This window comes from Rhopalosiphum maidis, chromosome 2 (genome assembly GCF_003676215.2).
Source record: "Rhopalosiphum maidis isolate BTI-1 chromosome 2, ASM367621v3, whole genome shotgun sequence".
Classification (NCBI taxonomy): domain Eukaryota; kingdom Metazoa; phylum Arthropoda; class Insecta; order Hemiptera; family Aphididae; genus Rhopalosiphum; species Rhopalosiphum maidis.
This window is the reverse complement of record NC_040878.1, coordinates 70,346,815-70,372,528: the sequence shown is the minus strand read 5'-3', so window position 1 is coordinate 70,372,528 and position 25,714 is coordinate 70,346,815. Positions and strand designations below refer to the sequence as shown.

General features: G+C 31.5%; 3 protein-coding genes across 4 annotated transcripts; 1 reads left to right on the top strand and 2 right to left on the bottom strand.

The window, feature by feature from the left end:
• Positions 1-6,112: 6,112 nt before the first annotated feature.
• Positions 6,113-12,089, bottom strand: LOC113552573 (UDP-glucuronosyltransferase 2C1-like). Its single transcript, XM_026955432.1, has 4 exons — positions 11,196-12,089; positions 6,875-7,094; positions 6,573-6,792; positions 6,113-6,399 (listed from the first exon to the last, which is right to left on the bottom strand). The coding sequence occupies exons 1-4, from the start codon at positions 12,087-12,089 to the stop codon at positions 6,114-6,116; spliced, it is 1,620 nt and encodes a 539-aa protein (XP_026811233.1). The 3' UTR covers position 6,113.
• Positions 12,090-14,852: 2,763 nt separating this feature from the next.
• Positions 14,853-22,767, top strand: LOC113551431 (dystroglycan). 2 transcript variants are annotated; one of them, XM_026953673.1, is made up of 16 exons: positions 14,853-15,284; positions 15,595-15,772; positions 17,314-17,505; positions 17,579-17,707; positions 17,762-17,884; positions 17,969-18,124; positions 18,184-18,447; positions 18,521-18,637; positions 18,820-19,049; positions 19,109-19,246; positions 19,319-19,697; positions 19,760-19,966; positions 20,073-20,243; positions 20,372-20,683; positions 20,837-21,199; positions 21,574-21,822. In XM_026953673.1, exons 2-16 carry the CDS (start codon positions 15,602-15,604, stop codon positions 21,820-21,822), a joined length of 3,201 nt encoding a protein of 1,066 aa, XP_026809474.1. In that variant the 5' UTR covers positions 14,853-15,284; positions 15,595-15,601. The 2 variants fall into 2 exon arrangements, with proteins under 2 accessions (XP_026809474.1, XP_026809475.1); XM_026953674.1 differs by lacking the exon at positions 14,853-15,284 and having other exon boundaries at positions 15,602-15,772; positions 21,574-22,767.
• A 1,299-nt stretch (positions 22,768-24,066) lies between these two features.
• On the bottom strand, positions 24,067-25,263 carry LOC113553337 (G-patch domain and KOW motifs-containing protein). Its single transcript, XM_026956621.1, has one exon. The coding sequence runs from the start codon at positions 25,127-25,129 to the stop codon at positions 24,104-24,106; it is 1,026 nt and encodes a 341-aa protein (XP_026812422.1). The 5' UTR covers positions 25,130-25,263; the 3' UTR covers positions 24,067-24,103.
• Positions 25,264-25,714: the final 451 nt, after the last annotated feature.

Sequence of the window (25,714 nt, the reverse complement as noted above, 5' to 3'; positions counted from 1 at the left end):
GTCGGTCCGATTGCGTCAAAAAAGGTGTTGCAGATAACGCATATATATATATATTCACGCCGTAAACGTACTGCGCGTGGAGAGTGCAGCAGGGCGCTCGATTTTGGATTTAACGCACGTAAGTACTGACAAAAGGTTCAGGAGGATAATATATATAATATAAAGGCTTAACCTTCGGTGAGACGGGAGGAAGGTCTACGACACCCACACCCGCCCCGCTTATATATATATATAAATACGCACGCCGACCACTCGCCCGTCTGTTGATTAAATATATATATACGTGTAATATATAATGTATATATGACGTGCATGCAATATACCGGAATAGAGTTATGGTGGGTGGATGGATGATTCGGGCGGTGAGAAGTCCTGCAGGACGCGGGTGATGCGTCGGCGGTGGCGGAGAGGGCGCGTGAACGTCCGATATGGCGCACCGGATCCCCCTGGGGGCGTTGCGCGTTGCGCTGCTCCGGTGTCGATAACACACGGCTCGCTTCGCTTTCAGACTTTAATTGGCAGTTTTGGCAACGCGCACGCCTGTATACATAACCCGACGTGCGCGTTTCACGATAATCGCTATGGGATTGGAAATCCACTCTGCACGGGAACGCGGAGACGAGTCGACGATGACGACGACGACAACGACGTCGACGATAGGCAGCAAGAGAGGGGGCGTCCAAGTTACTGACAAAAGCTGTGCTTTGGTGAATGGGGTGCGAGGAGGTGGGAAACTGTTTGTCTACTGTATACGTATATATATATTATACAGGATGATCACTCCCATTTTTTTGTCCCTTCAAATTTTTATATAACTACAGAATACGCCTATTCCATAAGAACTTATTAGCTAGGTACTTAATAGAAAAAATAATATATATTTTCAAATATTTAGATTTCTCTACCATTTAAGATATTATACATTTATAATGTTTTCTGTAATGATACAATTTTCTTTTTTTTTCAAACGAAAACCGCGTACTTTTATTATAAATAGTTAAAAATGGGTGATTTTTTTTTTGACAATGACACTAATATAATATATATTCTTATGTTACTTATATTTATTATAAATTGAAATTCGAATGAGTATAATTTCTGAATAATTAAACTTTATTTGTACTGTATAATATATATGGATAATATAGTCTATGATACAATAGATTTAAAAATTATATAGGAGACTTAAAAGCTTGATTATTTAAAAATTAAAGCAATATCAGTATTTTAAGAGTATATAATTTGTAACAAAATATATTTTTTCTTGGATATAATGAATTATAGACTAAATTTACATATTTACTACATTATATTTTATATTTTATGTAAAACCATTTTTAATAAGGGCTATAATTCTATAATTTCAGACATTATATCCATTCGAAATTTGATTTAGATCGTGTTTATAAAATTTTACATTCAATAATTTACAGTAAAAAAGAAAGTATCTTAACCTAATCCTTGTTTTCTGCATTTAAAAATAAAATAAAGTGTATACCACTACGTGATACTCCTTAAATAGTTTAAAAATAATTCAAGTAGGTATTTAAAAAATAATCATTTTTTAGTAAATTTAAAAGTCAGAATATTACATTTAATGGATCTTATTAAAGAATTGAAAGACGTAAGAAGTGTGTTCAGTGAATCACTCTGTATATAGTATTCGTATACACGCTCACATATTATAAAGCTGTATTGTATGTACGCAGCTGCGGTAGTTTATCAGTGAAGAGACACTGTATAATATATCATATAAACTAATGGTATTTTGGTATACATAATAGTATCAGACATCTATATATATATGTATATATATTATATAATATTAATAATATATCATAATATTGTATTATATAGGTAGGTTATAGGTAGGTTTATGGATTTTGGTATATCAAATCCTAATTACTCACTTACCGGTCTTACATAAGAACATGTACTTATATATATATATACATATTTTTTTTAAATATATAAAAGGTGATTCAGTGATTCACCAAGTATGCTTACTTTTGTTTATCCTTTGATAATTATTTTAACCAAATTTTAACTTTTGGAATTTTTAGATATATTTGTCAGTTAAAAACAATTATATTTTAGAATATCTTTCTTTTTTTATACTATCTAAGGAGTGTTCTGTATTTGTGTAACTATACAAATTTATTTTTTTCAAATGATGATCAACCTTTTTTATTATAAATATTATGAAGTAAATGATTTTTATAAAAATGTTGATGAATTTAATTCAAAATTTTTCAGGGTTATTTAAATGTATATAATATACGCACTAAGGATAATCTGTAATCCTTAAAAATTGTTTTATAAGACTAATCTCTCATAAAATATTTCAAATCTATTATCCTTAGACTTTAGTACACAACGTTAAATAACTAAAAAAACTACTGATTAAAATTTTGAAAAAAAATATATCAACAGGACAAAATTTTTGATGGCATAAAAAAATTTAACTATTTTAAAATATAATGTTTAGGTTTCCGAGGTAAGTATACTCTGCGAATTACCCTGTAAATTCACGTGGTACTACCGCTGTGTGGAAGTAGAGGAGTATATATAGGTAAGCAGACCCTGCAACATATTATCGCGTCAATCATTAATAAACGAAAAACAATGACGCAAAGGGTTGGTAACTATATATTCTGTAAAAAAATAAATAAAACAATAACGTTAGGATTATGTTTTTGTCGATACAAAATACAATATTATATAATATTTAGGTAGTTGTGTTCATCCAAAAACTAAAAAGTTATACATTATATGTGTATATACGACATCGGATCAACGTTTATAAAAAAGGTGAGCAAGTGAGTACCGTTTTGCTGTATGGAGTGATTTAGAGACATTATTATGAATGTTAGGATGTTGGATCATTTTGCATATTTTTTTGACAAGTCCAATTAGTTAGTCCAGTTAGTTAAGATAGAAATTCGTTTCATTTACTGAAGATATGCTGTTTTTATTTTTCAAATTTTTACAAATTCTAGAGCTTGTGAAAATTACTGCATATTTCATTATTTATATTGTTCACATCATTGAGTTTATTTGCAAAATTCCATTATACTTAAATTTATTTTATATTATTTTTTGTTATTAATTCTAAGTTTTATTTTTTGTAAACGAAAAGATTTTATTTTATTTTTTGGTTATTATCTACTGATTTTTGCGATCACGTTTTATGTTCTGTAAATCTTTTTCATAAATGCATATTTTAATTTTTTTTTTTTTATAACAAATATTGATATATATAACATACTGTGCTAGTGATATAGAGTTTATTTTTATATTTTTGTAGTATATTAACATATTACGTAATTTTTTAAAACATATGTAAATCCTAAACCCAAATGTATTATCCTAATAGGTAATACCTATACAAAAAAGAATTGATACTTAAGCCTAATGATAAGACACAATAACATAATATAAACGTTTTAATTAAAAATGGCTACGTGTATATTATATACAAATATAATACATTTTAATAAAATAATAAGGATCATTTAGACTTTTTGCAGACCACAAGTTGTGTAATACTTTCATTGATGCAGTAATCAATTGTATCCCATATTCCATTATTTGTTTTATAAAGAGTATATTCAACAATAAAATTATTTAATTGACTACCTATGTATTATACGTGTAATGTGTAAAATGTAAATACATTAGCTATAGACCTGATATATTATCAGGTCTATAACATTAGCACTTTAGTATAATTACTAAAGTCATTATCATTATATTATTCATTTTTCTATATATCTATAGTCATTTAAGATTCTAATATTATTTTTAAAATAGTGCTTGATCTGTAATACAAAGTAGACGAAATTGATATTGTAACTTTTAACAAAACAATTTATTGTGACGAGTATACCTTATCTAGTGGTAATTTATTTTACATTTTTTTTATTTAAATATTTATGAATAATTATGTAAATATTTATTTTAAAAATATATTTATTATAAAAGAACGCACATCTGCTCGTGTTGCTCTGTCTTACAAAGGTTCGACAGTAAATTTTATATTTAGTAAAACCGATTTCGTGATGTAGCTTTAAGATTAGAATAAATTAATTTTTTGCAGTAACCTTTTATAAACAATAGAGTGAAATGACCTATTATCGAACTTAAAGATAAGAATATTATCTGTGTTATATGCCCTATTTTAATTTTTAAGCAAGTTATTAAAGCATATACAATTTGTTACGCATAATATTATAATAATAAGTTCATTATAAAGTGTCGGTTATTCGACAAAACAACCTTGAACAAATAAACAGTTTGCAGATCATTTATTTTATATTTGTCTATAAAGTGTGTCGTTTCTTGATTTAACGATATATCGTGTTTATAATAATTTTTAAACATTATTAATCATAGATTGTCTATTTCATTATCTGTCAATTTATTTTTTATATACTGTCTTATAATATTATACACTTACGTATTGCTATAAATTGTATTTACGTTTCTTACTGTATTTCTATATGTATGTTACGATTTACTTTTTACTCAATTTGAATAATCACCTGTGCGTTCACGTATGAGTTGGGAGTCTCCTCACTTCTCAGTGAGACCCAGTATTTTTGTATGAAATCTAATTAAATAAATAATTATTGTAATGTGCGGATTTGAACAAACGACGATTGATTATTTTTTTTTTTTTTAAGAGTACAGTTACGACAAACGCCAATGCAAAACCAACAGGGAATTCTAGTTTGAGGACATATATGTTTTATTACGATTTGTCGTACAACATACGCGATCTAGGAGCATTAGTTGACTGTATGGGTGGTATTTGTTATCGTACGGGAACAGTATTATTGCACCAAGGTAAATTTATAAATCCGCCTTGACTTATACATTGTTTCGGTCATTACAAAACATTGTTGTCATGAAGTTGGTTGTATTCTTATATTTTAATGTTATTATCGTCTGAAACTATGAAGATGATGATTTAGAGTATAATTTTCTAGTTATCAGACATCTGCTGTAAAAATCGATACCTAGCTGAAATGCTTTATTATAAATTATAATATATTAAAATTAATAATATTACTATTAATTAAATAGTATTTACTATTTTAAATTGTTTTACATTTTAATTATATTTTTTGTATCTATATGCCTGTTTACTACAATTTTCTAGGTAGGTGATATATATTTTTTAAATCGATAATAATTTTTTGAAACTCATCTAATTTTAAAACTTTTTGAAAAATAGTATTGTATCCTATATTTCTGTGACAGCCAAAAAATCTATGAACTAAATAATATGATTATTATATTAAAGTTATTATACCTTCAAACTTTCCAAGTAATATTTTACTGAGAATAAAACATATTTCTGCCAGCACTAGGTAAAAAAATAATTTAAAAAAAATAAAATAAGAATAATTGTGTAACTGAGCATTTAATAATGTTAATTTATTTATAAAAAATAATCATTTTTAGGATATTATAAGTAATAGAAAAATTATAATTGTATAACTATAAGCTACATTTTAGGAACCTACAACTTATAATAATTTGCAATTTCAGGCTCTTATTACTCGTAAGAAAATATAAGAAGGTATCATACCCATGTAACTATGTAAGATTCAATAGATATGCACCTATAGGAATTTATTACATAAAATATTATGTATTAATTTATTATAATATATATTATATACAATTAAAGCTTAGACGTCTACTATAAAATAGAGCGATACTCACTTTTCCGCCTACTTAGAATTTTAAGAATAAAATATACTCCTAATAATGAAATGCATATTAAATATGCATAAAAAAATCAAAAAAGAATTAAATCTGATAAAGGTGTATAAACATTGTAATAAATATAACACCAAATTATTTTCAAATACAATTCTTATTATTAAAAATAGTACAGGAAGATGTAATTTTAAACATGTATCAAAATGGTAAGTTACCTAAATTTTTAAAATTGTAAATATTATTTGTTTTAAGTCTAATTGAATATATCCATAAGACTATAATGAATATATAATTTATTGTTAACTGCGTTGCAGTAAAAATAATTAGTTTTTTGTATATAGGTACAAGTATTTATACTCGAAGTTAAAATGGCTAGACAGTTACTCAGATTTTGGTTTAAAATTATACAAATACTTTAGGCTGTTCTTGTAAATAATTTTAATAATGGTATAGCACACAAACAAAATTATCAAACTTAAAATTAATATTGCAGCAATCACGTCTAAAAGAAAGTATTGGTACCACGTTAAATTAAGTGCATGTGATTTCAAGTGTGATGCTCCTTTGTGACGATGTATATACTCAGTCCAATAAACAATCAATTTTTCTGGCGACATCGGTCGATCCTTAAATCGTTCAGATGTGATTTTAGCATTTATAGAGTATCTATAAAATTATATATAATTGTCCATTAAATACATATTACATATATTATTATTTATTATTATATAATTATATAATATTATAATGTATTTATGTAAATCAGATTCGACGATTAATAATTATAATTTATAATATTTACTCTATGTATGTATAGATATAGACGGTATAGTATTTACTTTTCATTGTTAATCAGTTCCAAAATAGAATTTAAAACAATATCTGTAGATACAGATAATAGTTCCATAGAAATCGCCATTCCAGCATCAACTAAATTGGCAATATTTCTGTGTTGATCATAAAATAACGGAAATCCGAGAACTGGAACGCCAGCGTCCACAGTTTCATAAACTCCAGATATACCTCCATGGCTGATAAATAATTTTACTTTAGGGTGCACTAGAAAAAAAAATTAATATTTTTTGAGTTCTTAAGCCGAAATTATACAGAATATTATATAAATATTAATCAAAAATCTTACAAAGTATGTCACGTTGAGGAAACCATTTTTTTATCATCACGTTCGGTGGTACATCTTCCATTTCACCTTCATATTTCCACAAAACTCTTTGAGGGACTTGAGCTAATGCATCTTTAAATGATTTTTGAATATAATCCGGCATTGTTGACATTTTCACGACCGAACCAAAAGTAAAGTAAATTACTCCATTAGATGACTCGTTGATGAATTCTAATATATCCTATAAAAAAAAATGAGTAAATATAGTGATACAATACCATAACTATACTTGTATATATAAAACCTTTTAGACGGACGAATAAAACTTTAATACAATTAATACATGAAACTAGTTTGTGCCGTTTATGGATGAACTTCAATAATTATCAATTATCATAATTTAATGTTGTGGTACATACAAATATACTTTTTAATGTTATTATTTTATAAAACCCATTATAATATAGTTCATGATAAATTCAGAGATATCATGAGATTTTAAAATCAATAATTATTTACTATTCTATAAAGCAACGGACATGATGATACTTAGTTTGTATTTTTGTTTTTGTATCAATATACATGAATATGACTCTAGCATCCTAGAGAAGGGTGTTGATGACCTTAAAAAGCTACTTAAACAAATGAAGAAACTTAATTTAAAAATAATAATTATTATTATAGATGTGGACGCGTGATAATAGATATCAGAGCAAAAAAAAAATAGTTATAAAATGAATAAACAATAATATACATTTATATTTTAAGTTTAATCTACTGTAAAAAATATATATAATTATTAAAAATAAATTATAATTTAGTTAAAATTTTTTTAAAGATACAATTAATTTTCTTTGAATCTAAGATTTGATAAAATGTCTCGTGTATAAACTTCAAACACTATAAAAAAATTAATTTGATATACCTAAAAAAATGACTTTAAAGAACAGAAAAATGCAAAATTAAATTAGTATACTCTAAATAAAAGAAGCATGAAACGAATTTTTAGCTAAGATCATAGCATATTATAGGATCATAGAAAAAAAATGCTTAGATCATCAACATACTATATTTTTAATCATAACTATCAACGTATAAATATTTTATATATAAAACGTTGTACTCGTCGTCTGGAAGGCATCGGGCGAAACCAGAATTTAGTTCATTTGCAATTCAGAGTTCAAACGTCAAACACCACACAAGAGTAAATGGCTGCAGTCTACGGATCAGTCGACATCAATGAAATCGAATACACCGACTCACTGTTATTATTAACGAAATCATCGGTAATCGACCATCGTATATTATCATTATCGCAATACAACGGATTTCGTGGATTGAAGATACAGCAGTTGACGAACCGACGACGTACGTAAAATTGCAGTTCTTAGTTGAAACCGTCGGATAGGACGACAGTGAGTAGGTACCCCCGACAAAGAGGAGGCACGGAGTCTGGCGATAAGTCACCAACGCGCGTTGTCCATTGAGTGACGAGTTCACGGGTGTCGCATGCTCGGTTATGTACGCGTTAGACCCACTGTGCATGGCGGCCAGCCGAACGGCGCCCGCCTTTTACAATCGCGCGGCCCGACGGCTGTATTCTAAGCGGTACCGGAGTGGACAACGGTGCTACCTTATTAACGGCACCAATAACAGTTATAGCAATCGTTACTAGTTTACAAGAGATCGACAATCAACCGTTATGTAACAATGCGACCGATTGCTCGATGGACACGAAACGTCATGGATAACGGTATGGTTAGAGCGAGAATGTACTGCATCGCGCGTAAAGGTATGTAACGACAAGCGGCATAAAAGTTGACGGCCGGCGAAGAAGCCGGACGACGACCATACAAACGTTAAAAACGTACTAAAGCGTCGTACTAACGTCGAGTAGGTTGCCACGAAGCGGTGGCGCACTAGGACGCGTGTCAAAACAAAAACGTCCCGGTGTACGGCGTTTGTCTGTCACGGCACGGCCGACGGAGGCTGACGAACCGCTGAACGCAATCGAAGGCGCATAAAAATGATACGGTGATCGATAAAGCAGCCGATCAAAATCGCAAAAATGGTATTTTGCGATCGTACAAAAATACGATGTCGGTGTCGGAGACGTCTCAACAACATGTTAAGAGTGAAAAAAAAAAACAAATCTCGTGTGCCATAACGGATTGCGGGAAGATACAACCAATGGTCAACATGTCTTTGAATGTAGTGACAATGTCTAATTGCAGTGACACGGCGGTACTGAACGAGATCCACTTATACATAATATCCTCCTGACTGCAGCCGTGATGGTGACGATATATATATTAATTATGTATCAAAATACTGTGGTAACATCGCTGACATCGGGTCACGGACTACACGTGATATTAACGTCAATACTTCATTGATAACAATAATAATAAGCACAACGGAACAATTACGAGGTGACCGGCCGGCGTTTGCATCACCGGCGAAGACGCGCGATTTCGATGTGATGCGTCGTCCGGTATTAGTGAATTTGACGGGCCGTAGGTATTCCTAACGAAGCTGATACGCCGCCAATAACACACGAAGCTGACTCACATATGTATTATATATGTGATGGCAATGCAAATTACATACCAAGACGTTAGACGAATTGTGACTCGTCGGGCGGCCGTACATTTTACGCACCAAAACGATACAATATGGTTTTGAGTATACCAAACACTCGTCACTCGATTTACACTAATTAATTTTTGATCGTATGTATATCATTAATTTTTTTCAATATATATGATAAAACTTTTAAACGATTATAGTCTTCGAAAGACTTAACATTCTTAATGAAGATGTTCTTAACATAATGGCTAAGACTTCGCGAAAATAAGATTTAGTATTGTAATTTTCCTTTATATCAATGTTTATACTAAAAAAAGTAGACATTGTTCTTAGGCAAGTATAGCTAGTTTTCATAAAAAAATTTCGTATGTTTATTAAAAAAAAGTTCTACTTTTTCTATAACTGATTTTCAAAAATACCCACCAAAACTTTTTTCTGCGTACGTGCCTGTGCTGATTATAGATATTAAGTCGTATTAGTGTGGGCTTTGTCCTACATTTATTATTGTAAGGCTACAGCCGAATTTCAATATATAAGAGAACGCCAGTTCTCTGCGATCACCTATCATAAATGCTGACCTGTAGAATTCCGAGACAGCCCCGCATTTGGTAAACTGTGACACTGCGTTTGTAAGTAGGAATAAACTTTTATCTATTGATAATTATTACACCAATCTACACTTATTTGTAAAATTAAAATCCTGAATACCCATCATGATCCCGAATTACGGTTATAAATTTATAATATATTCAAAAGAAACTATAATTTCTTCCCTGAATATTCTATGTTTAACAGGTCATTCCCGAGCTAAGCAATACATACTCATTACACCAATACAATGCTAAAACCTGTACTTTAAACTTCTTGGGGGGGGGGGGTTTAGTTCCCTCAAGCCCACCCGATTTCTGCCTATGTCCTATACGGCTGTACTTTTATAACGCAGCTATACGTCGCTTGTAACGCGCTTTCTGCGGCTACATCACTGATTTCAGTCCCCATAATTTTCAATCCTTTAATTATAATAATACAAACATTTTCCCGGGTCTTAAACGATTTTCGCCATTTTAGATCATATAAATCTGTATGATGTATTTTGTATTATATTTCTATTGAGTAAATATATTTATACTCGTATTAGCATCGGATATAGACAGTATAAATTATAATGTATTATTTACCTGATTATATTTTGTCGAATTTCAAATTTTTTTGTTGCGATACGTACATTTTATATAATGAGCTATTTATTACAGGCATAACACGAGCTACTGACATTTTATTATTGATTTTATGGAACACGACACGGTGCATTGGAAATCCTCGTTCTATACTGTCTATAAACAATGGTATATATAAGTTAACGCGCACTGTATCGGTGACGCCCAAAAAAATAAATCTCTATTGGAAAAAATCGGCATTTTAAAAACAAAGTAAAATTATAAAGAATAATATATCGTATAACTAATTAATGATGTTATATATATATATAAAACGATATGTTTCTTTTTAAACGCAGGTAATACGAAATATTTTGCTCCTGAATTCGGATTGAAATGGGGTTTCGGAAATACAGCTAGGAGGGACATGTTATATTAATATGTTAATATTAATTGGACTATAATAAAACGAACTTGATAATCTCAAAACGTTTAACTTTTCTTTAAGTTTTTCTATTTTTTTCAAGAAGGGAGGGGGGGGTAAGACTGAATATTTTTTAGATCACGCATAATGTGTCATGTGTAGGATCACGTACGTGCGGCAAGCTCTTAGGCTTTTCCAAGTGCAGTCCTCCGACGTGCACGAAGTTCGGCGGTGTGGGCCTGGAGGCTTCGGTGGCGAAATGGCTGTTGACGAACACCGCGGACGGGTGGACGGGTGCCAGTACATCGTACGGTCTCGGCGCTGTGGCGGCGTCGCGCTTTTGCGACCACTCAGTGTACCGGACTGCGAACACGCTGTACGCCAACAGGATAGCATTGCCGAACCGTTGAACGAACGATCGGGGCACCGCGTGGTCGGCCATAAAGTGGGACACGACGGCCGGGTTCGGGACGTGTCCCAGGAACGCGCCCTCGAAGTGGCTGATCATCGGCGACGGGACGACGAACACCAGCGGCAGCCCCATAACGGTGGCCGCGTGCGAGACGCACTCCGAACCCATGGGTTCGACGATGACCACGTCGTAGTCGCCGCCGCCGTCCGCGCCGTCGGCGCGCGGTCGCATCGCGGCCTTCATCCGGTCGTCCTGGAATATGGCGTCGCACAGCGACCGGCTGACGGTGACGATCAGCGGCAGTATAGACGACGGCCGGACGAACTTCTCCAGCACCTCGGCCAGGTCCACGTCGAGCTTCATGCGGAACGCCGCGGACGTGTCCACCTCCGTGTAGTTGTCCCGCTCGCCGTCCGGGAACGGCGTGAACACGGTGACCGCGTGCCCGGCGTCCGTGAGCGATCTGAGCACGGCCCGCATGAAGTTCCAGTGGCTCTTGCCCGCGATCGTTTCCACGGCCAACACCCTCACGCCGTCGACTGGCCGCGGCGCCAACGGGCCGGCCACCGACGACAGCAAGCAGCAGACCGCCACGGCGGCGAACGGCCGGCCAGCTGCGGTGCTGTCGTTGCGGTAGCTGCGGACGTTCCACATGTCGCTATGTCGCAATGCGTACAAATGTAATGATTCCGCCGGCGACGCGGTGTATTGCGACGACGTCGGACGTGCTGTAAAACGGTTCGCCCGCGAATCGGCATCGCCGTCAGAAGACTTCTTATGTCGGCCTCGGGACAGTCGTACTTATGTCGTATTTCCCATATATGATTACTTATAATAATTGTTGCTGCTTAATACTGCACACAACGTATTGTGTACGGAGTGGCCGACATTCAGCCGTCGACCTTTTGAAACTATTTAATTATTGTTGTATACCCATGCGTGGCCATATAATAATATTAATAACACGATCGAAGTTTCTTAACGTTTACATAGCTGATTATGTGTTGTATTACAATTACGCGCGTTGAACATTGTGTAATCGTCGCGTAATTATAATTTAGAAATCGGTCACGGGTGTATAGACGCACGAAGAATAGAATTATATTCGCAAAATATAATATTAATATTATATGTATGTACATAATGGAGGTAATGTAGGTACCTATACGTACCACGTACGATATATAAATAAATTATTATAGCATATAAAGTGTACATAGGTAATGACTTATTAATGACGATGGATCTCGTAAAAAAAAAAAACAAGAACACCGGTTAATTACTTATAATATTATATTATTAATGTTTTTTGTACGCGACGGGGTCACCACATACTCATATGTTTGGAATAAACAGTAAGATTTTTTTACCGAAATATTATACTCATCGATATTCAGAAGTATTGACTTTTTCAAAAAATTTTCGTGATTTTAAATACAAGGAATTTTATATTGTTTTTGTAAATTGCGTCACGTGCAGACTCTATACTAACCATAATATATAGATCTTTTATTTTTTTACATACCTAGCTATGTATAAATACAATTACAAATCAAATTAACATCGACAATGGTTGACAATTTACTGATCGTTCAGATAAATAATTAAATAATTTACAATATTTAAACAGCGCGATTCAGATATAACTGCTATGCTATTCCAAAAATCTATTCTATTGAGAATGAAAACATTGATAGTGCAGTTCCTATTCATTTTTTACAAAGAACTGTCACCCACAGGCAATAGCTAATGGAGTAAAAGTTTATTAACGTACAATAGTACGTTAGTATCTGATACAATTAGCATCACGAAATAGAATAAATAAAACAAATACAATGCAATTAAACCTAAAACACAATCATAGTGGAAACTTGAAAGTATGGGAAATAGAACGACGGATAAACGCTAAAGTTTTGCCGAAACTTGAACGTCTGAGTCAAGGGAGCCCGCAAGGGTGGCAGGGGGAGAACTCCCCCCCAAGCTTTCCTGCTAATTAAAATAATTATATCCAAATTAAATATTCTAAAATCCAAAAAATCATTATTGGTACCAAGGTGTATTGATATTTGATACGATGATTGTAAATTTTATCCTACTTTGAAGAGAAGTATTATTTTATATATATATATATGACTATTCCACCAACAACGTGTAGTATGAAAAGGACATTCAGCGCATTACGTCGTGTTAAAACCTGGTTGCGTTCAACAATGTATGAGAATCATTTATCCGGATTATGTAGGTCAGTGGCGGCTCGTGCTATAGGGCACACGGGCACGTGCCCCACCTAAGAAATTGAGAAGAAAGAAGAAAAATGTATATTCAATTATTAAAATTAATATTGAATAAGTATTTCTTCCATCATGATATAAGTTGGTACTTGGTAGTTTGAATATTATCGAAAACAATGTTTTATCAAATACGGGTGCTCCTAGATACGGTACGTGTATACTATATATACATAATAATAATATAAAATAATATAATAATAATATAATATAATATAATATCGCATTGATAATCCGATCAACAGTACTAGATTTCCCCCACTTTTCGACACGAATTAATACGGCATTGCCGGGCACAATCCGATTGTGCCCGAATTCTATTTTTATTACAATTTATAATATTTTGTCGGTTCTATTGCCTTCGTATTGTTATTGTCGACCGTCGCCGGTTTTGAAAACATGATAAGATAACAATTAATTATTATTTGTTCATTCTAATAATTCTGTTAAGTGTGTTTTGTTTATTTTATTAAACGTTTAGTACTTTTGTACTGTCATTTATTTGCAAGATACTTTATAAGAGTATAAGGTTTAAAATTTTTATTTCATTTAAAAAATCAACAGGAATTGATGGTAAGTTCAAAGTTCTCATAGTGGAAAAAGAAGGAAATATTTGTGCCCCACCTTCAACGAACCCCACGAGCCGCCACTGATGTAGGTTAAGTTTAAATAGAAAAAAATCGAAGAACTCAATTTATCTGAAAAAGTTATAAATTCGGAAAAATAAAATCAATTTTATAATTCGTGTTCAATTAGTTAACAGTTACTAGATAAGTGTAAACTGTGAAATATAATATTAATTATTATATTACCTTTAATCATTTTTTTAAAACAAACTTAATACATGAATAGAAATTAGAAGTGTTTGATTATTAATAAAAATTAAGACTATCCCCCCCCCCCTTGAGATTTTACCTGCGGGCGCCCTTATTGGTCTGAGTTCTACGGACGTGTAATACGTACACCGTTCTCCAGTCCTGTACCAAAAGTTTTTTTACGGTTTTTCGGTACGCCGCGCGCGATCTAGGAGCGTCAGTCGGCTACACCGGCGGTATTCGACGGCTGTCGAACGGCAACAACATGTTATTAATATTAATTTTTTACGCTGTGGCGGTCGTCACAAGAAATCGTTGTCACGGAGGTGGTAACGTTGACGTTATCATCGTCCGAGACACTGGAGACGATCCATTGGCTATGGTAATGCACTGTAATATCGGTGTTCCAGTCTTCCCACGCAAGCTCCGCGGCTGAATCCGCTGCCGCCTACTCTCAACGCTCGTAACTCGCGACCGTCCGTGCACTCCGCTGGTCCGCTGCCGCCGCAGTCACCGTACACACGTCGCACGCGCACGGCGTTCGTTTTTTTTTTCTCTCTCATCGCCGTGTTATTACTTTCATTGCCGTTGTTACGTTCTTCCGTTGTGTTATTGGCGCGGTGACCGCGACCGGAAAATCGGCCGTCCGACGTCAACCGCCACGCATTAGCCGTACGCGGCGTATCGTCGTCGCAGCGATTTTCACAGCACACGGTTTCGCGTTCAAATAGCATCGCACGCAGACAGTAAGTAACGATGAAAAGGCGTCATTTCGCCCTTTTCCGGATACCGGACGTCCGCCGAACCGCCGGACGGCTGGTCGGACGCCCTGGATCCCGTCGGCGGGTACCGTGTCGGCCAGTTGTTCGCGCCCCCGTGTGTGGGTGTGCGGCGAGTTTTATCACGTCCCCCCCCCTACCCAGTGCCCCGTCGGACCATCTGTCGCGCCTGCTATCCACTGCCCACGCACACAACTGGCCGACCCGTTGCTTTTTTGTTGTCTCACCATGTTTTTCACGTTCGTTTATGTAACCGACGCTCTGTGTTTGTTTCCAGTGTCCAAATGAAGGGTCTCGCAGCTGTTGCGTTTCTGCTGTGTCTGGCGTCCGCACACAAGTCCGGCGACGTCAAACACAAATGGTGGAGCATCCCGGAGCCCGTGGCCACTGTCGGCAAGTTGTTCTACTTCAAAATACCTCATGACTCGGTCATCGACAACACCGGTCCCGTTGACGTAAGTCCGTTTTTACTAGGCCGTAAAATATATATCGAACAAACTCAAACAATATGACTAAATAGTGTGTCCAAAAACCAACCAAATGCAATATGATTCGGTACTTATTTGTCTCTAATTCATTTTTGTGTTTCGACTTATTTATTATGTCGATTTGTTCAAATTAGAAATTAAAAATTATCATCTTTAAATACTAGTTAGTCTTTAAAATAAGACTTATTGGCATGCCCAAACGCAATTTTTGGTGACATAAATCATTAATATATATAAAATATACATGTATATCACTACTGTTTTAAATAAATATGTGTTGTCAACACTTATTATGAACAAATAATAAATTACAAATCATTATTTGCTAGATATTAAAATAATAATAATAAATATTCTAAGAAGTACTCTATACAATAAATAAACCAAATTGTTAAACTGTAATTAAATTACAATTACTTGATTATTATAAAATGAATTTAATTACAAATTAAAATATAATCTCAAATAAGCAATTTTTAATCTTTTTTCAATATAACAACTTTGTATTGCAACACATTCATGTCCAACTGATTTTAATTTGTCTTACTAAAAGTTATCAGTTTTAAGCAACCAATTTTTAGACACCTAAACAAATTCTTAGATTAAAAAATACCTAAATAAATCATTTACAAAGAAATTCTGCATACCTAGTGTTTAATCTGTTTTATTAGTACTTATGTGTATTGAACTAGGCTATCTAATATCTAATAAAAAATAGTTAAATATTTTATTTGCTTGTTACAATATTGTCTTCTCTTCCTGTAATTACAAATTATTGAATTTAGATAATCATTTTTGTTTTTATGATTTTACAATGCTATGTATAGCATTAGTTTACAGACTTAAAAAAGTATTATTTGTTTAAATGTTGATAATATTATGACTCCAAATAATTCTTGATCTGTAATTTACAACATATTATATTCTGAAATAGTTATGTTTTAACGTTTAGTATAATATATTTAATAATTGTATACAAAAACGTTAAGAACAAATTTCAAATTGAATTCTTTATTAAGGAGATGATTTATTTTATGAAATTGTGACATAAATACATTTATATCATACAAATTTCAACATAACATTTTTAAATATTAATTAATATAAAAAAATTGACAAGCCATATTTACATTTTATTATTGAAAATAGTTTCTCCAGTATTTGTCTCATATAGCATATGTAAATCAATCAAATTGTAATAAATAATGTTAATATTTGTTATTCTCAGTGGCGTATCAACTTAATATAAAAAAGAACTGTTATTGTTAATTTTTGATTATGTTTATTTATTATTTTGGGTTTAGCCCCCCCTCCCCCATTTTAAAATCCTGGCTAGCCACTGGTTATTTTCTAGTTGTTTTATATCATATTATTTTATTGATAGTGATAAAACTACTTAATTACAAATCATTTTTTTTTTTTTACCGAAATGTCTGAAATTAATTGTTTATAATATATGAATAACTAATATTATATTTAAAATATAAGTTTAATATTTTTTTTCTTAGTTTGTGGGTCAAGATGGTGGTGGTCTTCCAAGTTGGTTAGTTCAAGGTAAAGGTGAGCTTGAAGGAATACCTGGACCCGAAGATGTCCGTGATCATTTGTTAGTAAGAGCAGGAGATAAAAGTCGCCGAATAGTTTCTGATGTAGCTTCTATCAGAGTTGCGCCTCTAAAATGGAAAAATGTTCGAAATAATGTTAGTATGATTTTATACATTTTACTATGAATTATAAATGATTTGTCAAATAAACACTTGGACCTTTTTATAGAAACGATGTAAAAATTCTGAAGATTCTATTTTGCTATGCCTTGTTATTGGTATGAATTTTAAGAGCATACAACCTTTACAAAGGCTTATCGCACTGAAAAATTTGGCAGGATTTTTAAGTCTTCCTCAAGTAAGAATAATTTTGTTCAACTATTCAATTGTTACTAATACAATATTGTCTTAGGATGCTGTGCTATTAGTGCCTCAAGAAAGTGTATCTTCTTGGTTAATTGACTATTTAGTAACATCTGAACGCCAGTCCCATAAAAAACATCAATTCAATGATACATCTTTTGTCCTTTGGGAGGTAAGAAATTATGCTGTCCAATTTTACATTATACTGTTATAGTATAATAAACTAAGTGCTGAAAATAACACCAATTACTTTTAGGTTGGCTGTGGAGGTGATATTTCGCCAGAACATATTGATCATGTACGTCAAATGCAGAGTAATACTGTTGATGGAACATTATCTGAAGTATTGCAGTTACCAGTTACCAGTTGGAGATTAGTTAACTCATTGAATCCTTTGCGAGGCCGACGTCAAGTAATATTTATATAAACATTTAAATGATATTGAAATTATATTTAATTGTAATTTTTTAGGTGGCAGGTGCGAAACAAGATACAATTTCAGGAAATGTCAAATTAGATGACTATGATGATACCAAAAATGTTAATACTCAATCTTATAATGATGATGATGAAGAAGAAGAAGAAATTATTCCTGATACTAGACAACTCATTATTGAACCATCTCCATCTTATATAAATCATCAATATGATACCGACCATTATCATAGACATCACCGTAGAGATGAATCTGTATTGAACATTCCAAAAGATATTATTAACTCTACACCTGTTCAAGTAATTAATTCTTATATTCATGCTTTATACTGGATTTATTTATTATAAAAAAAAAATATATTTACAATTATAGAACATGAAATTACCTTCAACTCTTGATTTAAGTGGAGCTATTGAATCTTTTGCAATTCAGCCAACACCTTCATTCTACGAATCAAAATCTTCTACTCCTACTACCGAACAATTATCTGTATGTGACATATTCGATTGTTTGAAGATCCGCACACACTGCAGCGGTTGCGGTTGAATTCTATTATTTTTTACCGTGGCATTAAATTGTGTCCAGCTATATTTTAATGCTGTACTGCTGTAGTGTGTGTTGACCTTAATACATTTTTTTCAATCCATCTTTATAATTAATTTTAATTGTAGGAATCTGTGGTTATGGGTGATTCATATGATACAACAATCATACCAGATGAAAGTATGTCTACTGAAACTCCTAATTTAGGAACAGACAAATTAAAGGATCTAGCCAATGAGAATTCTGTTAGTACTTCAACTACTACTACTACTACTACAAATGGAGAAAATCCTAATACGTCACCAATAATTAAACATAAGTTACCCAAACTTGCTATTACAGCTGGAAAACCATTTAAGTAAGAGATTTTTATAAAAATATATAATAAGATATTTTAAATCTTAATTATGATATTAGATATCCAATTCCCAACAATATATTCTATGATGCTGAAGATGGAGATGTAAAACACTTAAAGTTGGCACTATTGAATGCAGATCCAACACTGTTATCATGGGTTGAGTTTGATGCTGAAAAACAAATCTTACTTGCTTTGTATGTTACTAAAAAAATATTTGATATTATTATGTTATTATTTATTTTAATACTTAATAAACTCTTTAATAGACCTTTGGAGGATCATGTATCAAAATGGGAAGTAGTAATTGAAGCAAAAGATTCTGGGAATCTGACTGTTAACAATACATTAGAACTGGTTGTTCAACAGTTACCTCACTTACGTGCTATTAACCATCAATTAACTTTACAATTGCGCTTAAAACAAGACTCATTAGCGTGGACTCATCCAGTTAACTGGAGCTTAGATATCATTGATAGAATCAGTACAATTTACTCAACTAATGTTAAAGACATCACAGTCTTAGATTGGCCAAGAATCTCTGTATTAGCTGCCAATAAAGATAAACATAGCTTTCAGTTTACCTGGACCAACGATACACTGCCACGTGAAGTCTGTCCCAATGAACAAATAACTCAAATTTTAGGAGTATGTTTGTTATGATTAATTTTTAATTGATTATGTTAAAATTATTAATTCATATATTATAGGTCTTAAAACCAGAAAAAGGTAATAAAATGAAATCTGGAAAACAATTTGGCCCTTCAGTTGTTTTGGAAGATTTTAGTTGGCAAGGATTGGGTAATTGTGCCTCAACATCATTTATTTCAAGTCAAAATTATCAACCTGTGTTGCGCAATCCAGTTGATCTCATTAATGCCACTTATGGACAATTATTATCTTATGTCGTACCAGTGGTAAATAATTTCTTTGTTAATACAGTTTTTGTATACATCATGCTTGTATTACTTTACTATAAATATATATATTTTATTTATAAAACAACTAAATTTTTGTTTTTAGGATACATTTTATGATCCTGAAGATGGTTCTTCGCGTAGATTGAAATTATCATTAATGACTATTGATCGTACACAAGTTCCAGAAAATAATTGGTTACAATTTGACACTAAAAATCAAGAATTCTATGGAATTCCATTGTGGGGTGAAAAAATCCTTTCTGAATATCAACTTGTGAGTTTAATTTAATTTTTAGTTTAAATCCAATTGTACTAACTTTACCAAATATTAAAAGTAGAATTTTGAACTTTTTCAATAAATTTGTTTTAAGATAAAAATATTATGTTTGTTTTGTGGTTTAGATTTGTACTGATAGAGAAGGTAGATCAAATCACGATAGTTTAGTAGTATCTATACCCAATACAACTAAGCCTTTGCCATCAGCTGAATTTGATATGATATTCAAAACTCCAGAGTTCAAAGAATTCAATAATTCAGCAAAATTAAAAAAATTATTTGTTGAACGTGTAGCTAATCTTTTTAAAGATAAAGATACAGCCAATATTGTTGTTCTTGGAATCAGCTCAGTAAATGGTATGACAATGGTGACATGGTACAATAAAACATTGGAAATGAATCGGTGTGAAGAAGAAAAAGTTCTACAATTGCGACAAGTAAATTATTTTTACTATACAATAGTGTGGAGTAAATCCTGTAGACCTTCAATTCTTAGTAATTGTTGACTGATGATATCCTTAATATAACTGAAAATTAAAATTTGTTTAATTTATTGTGCTAATTATAGTTTAATTTTTTTTCACATTTAGGTCTTATTAAACGAAGATGAAAAGTTATCTGAAAATGTAACAAAAAATATGAAACCATCATTTAATGTAGTTGGAGCGCATGTTATACCTTCTGGTATATGTGAAGGTGGATTTACCGTAGTTCGCCCACCAAAACCGCCCAACAATGTTACACCTCGTGATGACAATATTTTGCTTTTATTCGATACTTCAGACCAGTATTTTTCGACATTTATTATTCCAGCAATCATAATTTTAGCTATGATGCTGTTTGCTGGATTACTGGCTTGTTTATTGTATCGACGACGACCATCATCAAAGTTAAGAATTGGTGATGATGAAAGACAAAGCTTCCGAAGCCGTGGTATTCCAGTTATATTCCAAGTAAGAATTATCCTCATAATTTTTTTAGATTATGTTATGTAGAATAATATGTGATTAACCATATAATATTTTTCATGTAAAAACTATTTCTTACATTATGTAGAACTGGATTAAGAACTCCGGCACCTTAGACTATTATTATTACTTATGACTTTAATTTCAATCTAATTTGACTTAAATTAATATTTTTGCATTATTTCATATCTATTGGTATAATTTAATGTTGTTAATAATTTTTTTATATAACCAAGAAAGCTAGCATCCTTGTTTTAATTCATTCTTAATATTGTGCACCATGAAATAGTCTAGAAATATACTTTTTATTAAATTTATTTTTTAAATGATACACATTTTTTTTTTTATATATAAAATAGGATGAGTTGGATGAAAGACTTGAGCCTACAAATAAAACACCAATAATCATGAGAGAAGAAAAGCCACCTCTACCACCACCTGAATATCAAAGATCGCCACCAATGGCCACCACAGCTTTACTTGCCGATACAGAGGATTCACCATATCAACCTCCACCACCGCCTTTCTCAAATGTTGGCTCTAATCATAGGTCAAAACCATCATCAACTCCGTCATATCGCAAACCCCCACCCTACGTTCCTCCTTAACAAGTCTGATTCTAAATTAGTTTTTAAATTGGTCTTTTACATCAATTTTTGACTGATCAATTCCTTTTAGTCATTAATTAAAATTTTTTAATACATTATTATTTAAGTATTAATTAACAAACAAAATAGTGTTCACAATAACATTATTATTAATTTTTTATTTATTTTCGTAGTAATCAGTATATTTTTTCTATAATTGTAAGTATTTTATTAAATGGTTTTTTGCAAGTGTTAGAGTAATATAATATTACATGAAGTAGGTATTTATTATTTACTTTACCGTTCATCATTTCTCCAAACCCTCGCTTATTGTTCTATGTATAGACATGAGTTTGTTTAATAATTACTCATAAATAATTAATATTATACAACTGAATATACTACATAGTTAATGTATTATTATTTTTTTACATGTTCACAATGTTTTTTTTTATAATCAAATTTTTTTTTATTCAATTCATTGATTATTATTGATATTTATTACTATTATGACAAATGACATAATCGTTCTGCCTAATTTATCATATTTGTAAATATTAGTTTAATCTTATAATGATTGGACAGGTTAGATAATAAGAATTATAATAAAAATAAATAATTTTGTTAGCTTGAGAAATTTGTTTTCACTAAACCATAACCAAAATTATAATGTATAATAACATTATACCTACCTACTCTATGGGTTAGACTTGTTTATTTTTTTGTTATTCAACTAACATATTGCAAACAACAGTATTGAAGAAAAATTGTTTTACCTAACAGCTTCTAAGTAATATATTAGATAGTGGCTTTGGTGAGTATTAAATGTGTATTTAGTGTACTTAAAACAATTATTTTTGTACAGAGGATTTTACATAATCCAGTTTGTTCGGTTGATTGAAAATTATTTATTTATTTTTTTTTTTTTTATCTATCAGAAAATATTGTAGTAGATAATATTAGTTATCATTATATTGTGTTGTAAATTATAAGCATTATCAATGGTAATATAAATAAATAAGAAAATTTCTTTTACGTGTTAATTTTGGTTAATCAATTAAACCTTACATGGCTGTGTACACAGTTTGACAACTTTACCTCACCTTTATCCATCCATACGGCATGTATGTCTTATAAAGGTCTTGAAATAAAAAGCAAACTACTTAGCATTGATCAATAATAAATTATGATGACCGCAGTAGTTTGGCAGTTCTTTTACCTATCATCCTACAGTAAAACATTAATTTGATGACGATTATAAATAATAGTATATTGTATTGGCTTGACCACAATAATATAATGTATACAATTTCTATATATAGTTCTAATTATTACTATTTGCTATTATCAAACTATTATTTGGGATAAAAAAAAATGTTCTTAAATTTGATTTTGCCAAATTATATATCTAATGCATTTTATATGTTGCAACTCAGTTTCCGACAAATATATACTAATGTGTTGACAACGCCTCAAAATTGTTATGTAAACAATCGTAATAAATGAATAAATACATTTAATCATTCATTATATCTAATATAATATAAAATATCTATTTAATTTGTATGTTTCTACAATTTGGACGGCATTTTAACATAATATATTAAAGGAGTGAAACATAGTTATTTTGAGTTTTGAAATTTGAAACATTTGTAATAATTTAATGTCTTAATGAGTACTTACTAGGAAATGATTTTATTTTGTATAGCTATTTTCTGATATTTATAAATTCTAAATAATATGTACTTGTAATTTGTAGCTAATATTCTCAAGTCACGATACACCTAGAGACTCCAGTTATTCTTTTAACTATTAAGACCGTATTATATAAAATAAAAGATTTCACAAAGTCGCTTAGTTATTAAATGCAATTTTATAAAATAATATCCCTTTAATCTTGGACCCAAATAGTGGTTAACAAGGGTAGTACGGTAGTGGATTACAATTGACATGTTTCAGTATTCAGTAATAAAATATTTTATACCAAACAAGGAATTAATTGATCAGTAATGACATATATTAATTTGTAATAGATATCAAAATTTGACATTTAACATGGTTTTATTACAGTTAGTAGTTATCTTATAACTCGCTCTTTTAAATACTTGTAAATAATAATTTTGTCATAATTATTTAATTTATGGCAGCAAAATAACAGCCATACAGGCATACAGTGTGCTATCTGCCTGAACTAAAAAAAACTTTAAAAATATACAATAGTTATCCTTAAAATGATTTTACAAAAAAATAAAGTAACATCAGTAATTATCAATAATTAATCTATATTTCTAATTGTATATTATTAAGATGAAGACCTTTTGTGTTTATATTTTTTATACTTGCTGTGATTAGATTTATGTTTTCTATGGGGTGATTTAGAATGTTTGCTTTTTTTCGTTTTATGGTGTCTAGATCGATGATCACTGTAAATGTTTTCTTTAGTTATTTTTTCACGATGATGGGTTTGGTCTCCATTGTTGCTTGTCATGGTTATATCATCATGATATTCTTTATATTGTTTTATATTAATCACATTACAATTTTTTTCATATTCACTTTTGGTAACTAATTGAAATAAATTTTCACTTACATTTTCTAATTCGCCAGAACGAGAAATTTTCACGATTACTCTTGAGGATAATTCATCAAAACCACAAACTTGTCCATATTGGCCATTAAGTTTTCCAACTTTAAATTGTACAAAAGATCCTTGTTTGAGTATTAGTTCTTCTTCAGAACTTTGTGTTTTTCGTACAGACTTAATTAATTTATCAGCGCCTAAACCCATTCCTTTGGACCTAATCTCTGGCAAGCTAGCAGAAATTATTTGAGAATTTTTACCAACACCTTCAGTAGGTTTCCAACCCATACCTCGAAGCATGGCCAATCCAAATTTTTCGATGGGTATTTTTTCATAGTCTTCGGCTGTAGGCATTTCCATCCCTTCCTGAGGATCGATAATCAATGGTACTTCAACTATCTTTGTATCTTCTTCTTCGTCTTCTTCACCTTCTTCTCTTTTTTTACAGCCCTTTAATATTGCCTGTACAGCCATTTCTTCCAGTGTTGACGCTCCGTTCTCTTGCGGTTGGTTTGGTATTGAGATTTTCATTTCCTTCGTTAGCAGTCGTTGTTTAGTTGATTTTGGCATAGGTACAACTAATTCTTGTTCAACCTTTTCCACCAATCCAGCAATTTTGATTGATTTCTCTTCGACACATTCAATAAACTGAACTGCGTTCTCTGTTTTTGGAAGTACAGGAATTACCTTAGGTTTAGAAGATACTTGTTTAAACGAAAAAGATATTTTTTTTGTATCTTCTTCCATTGTAACTAATTATTCTTAATCCTATACACCGCAATCGCAAAACTTAACAGTTGATGAGTATCGAGTAACGACTACGATTTGTATTTTGTTTATACGTAAATTAACGAACACAAAGCCGATTGAACTACAGAATAAAAGATAATAGTGATAAGTGATAATACGGCACTGCCGAATTTTTTGATAACACTACCGTAATATCTTTATTGAAGCTTGGACTGCTTGGAGTGTGGAGCAAGTTCCGGTTTCAAGAAGTTTTAAAGTCTGTAATTTTAATAATTCTATTATTATTATTATTATTATTATTGAATTTCTTTTTCTATAGCCCAGATCCCAGGCTACACCACTTGCCACAATTTAAGATATACCTAGCTATATAACCTATTGGCGCCCGTACGTAAAATTTTAGGGGGGGGAATAAAATAATTCTCAACTGCGCTGTCTGTTAGCTAAATAAAAGTTTAATGTTATGTCATTATGTCAACATATGCATAAGTAATTCATGTTTGTATAGTACATTAAATTTGTCATATAATTAATTAAAATACAATTTCAATAAATCCCTAAACAAAAAAATAACTACGCGCC